Consider the following 1,521-nt stretch of genomic DNA (forward strand, 5'->3'; position numbering starts at 1 on the left):
GCGCCCGTTCCCGCCCCCCGCGGTCCCCGGGATGGGGGGGCACGCGGCGCCCCAGGGCTACATCCTGCTCCCCTTATATCCCTCCCGGGGCCGCTGCCCCCGGGCTCAGCCCCATTAACGTTTGCTGCCTTCTGGCCCCTCTCCATCCATCGCTGGGATTTGCCTCTGCAGGGACTGAGACCTGGGCCTGCTCAGGGAACAAAACAAGTGAAAAGCGTCCAAAAAGCCTCTCAGTAATGATAACAGAGGCAGCACTGGAACCCTTTAGCAGAGCTTTCCAAGCTTTTCCATCATACAGGATGCACTCCTGTTTCTGAACGGGCAAAGGCATGGGGACCCCTGCGCTGGCTCCACAACACCCAGGGGTGCCAGCAGTGCTTGGCTGACACAGGATAAATGAGCGACCAAGACCCTGTCCTGCCTGGACACACTCCCATAGGAGCTGCCATGGCCCAGCCTGTGGTTCCAGGGGCTGCTCCTGCCCTGCCCTTCCTTGCTTGGCCACCCTCTATCAATTAAACAAGGGATAATCCAAGCTGCCTCCGAGGAACAGGACAGGGAGGTTCCCTTCTGCTAAAGCGCCTTGCAATCACATGGAAAGCTGAACACCAAACGTGCTTCCATGCCAGGAAGCTGCTTGTTGTGCTCAGTGCGCGATGAATCACTCCTCTGGCTGCAACAGGAATCCTTCCCTTCCACTCCCGGGCGCTTCCAGCCTGGCGCTGGCACAGGAACCCTTGTGATGAGTGGGCTCATTGAGCGCAGCTAGCGCCCTTTCCTGACCACCCACCCACACCTTAGCCCTGCTCAGTCACCTGCTGGATCTGTCCCACAAAGCAGCCCACAAAAAGCGGGACAGAAGGGTGACGGGGGGTCAGTTAGGCAGCACCGCGGCTGGACGCACAGCTGGCAGCCTTACCACTTTTGTGCAATTCATGTTTTGACAATACGATTTAACACCACCATAAATTTAGTTTAGGAATGTCAGATTAAAAATACTGCAGCCAGACTTGCTAAATTGGGAGGAGCGCCCGCGTGTCAATCCTGGCCAGCAGCACTGGATGAAATGCCTGCTCCGGGCCCGGTTGTTCCTCGTGCGCATGGGCTCCTGCTCCCAGCTCCGAGGTGGAGCTGCAGCCAGCAGAATCCCTATGGACTACCCAAGATTTTAAGAGCCAAACTCCATTCAGTTGGCAATTGCAGCACCACACATGCATCTCAAGGCAGAGTCTGTCCAAAACCATTTGCAGGGGGCTGCCAGCTGGGTTATTTATCATCATTCTAATAATTCAATTAATTCCTCATAGGTCCCTTCCTGAGTCTAACTAAATGCCCAGACCATCTTGCACAGAAAGCACCTCCTCCTGTACATACTGATCCCAGAACTGCAGGCTGGGCAGTGATCTCGGTGGAAACAAATCCCAGACTTTCCCAGCTCTGCTGTTATGTAACAAGATAAATTTGCGCTTTGCATTTCCCCCAGCCAAGTTCCAGCAAACAATTGGAGTTTCTAGTCCACGG

At 55.2% G+C, this 1,521-nt stretch overlaps 1 protein-coding gene across 1 annotated transcript in view; it reads right to left on the reverse strand.

Annotated features, from left to right (window-relative positions):
- Positions 1-937, reverse strand: part of PIK3IP1 (phosphoinositide-3-kinase interacting protein 1) — a 6,269-nt gene extending 5,332 nt beyond the window's left edge. Inside the window, exon 1 of the mRNA XM_026037444.1 lies at positions 920-937. Coding sequence (XP_025893229.1) covers positions 920-937 — 18 coding nt within the window. The remainder of the gene's footprint in view (positions 1-919) is intronic.
- Positions 938-1,521: the final 584 nt, after the last annotated feature.

The sequence above is a fragment of the Nothoprocta perdicaria genome, unplaced genomic scaffold (assembly GCF_003342845.1).
Source record: "Nothoprocta perdicaria isolate Ctin4 unplaced genomic scaffold, notPer1 scaffold_2, whole genome shotgun sequence".
NCBI lineage: Eukaryota > Metazoa > Chordata > Aves > Tinamiformes > Tinamidae > Nothoprocta > Nothoprocta perdicaria.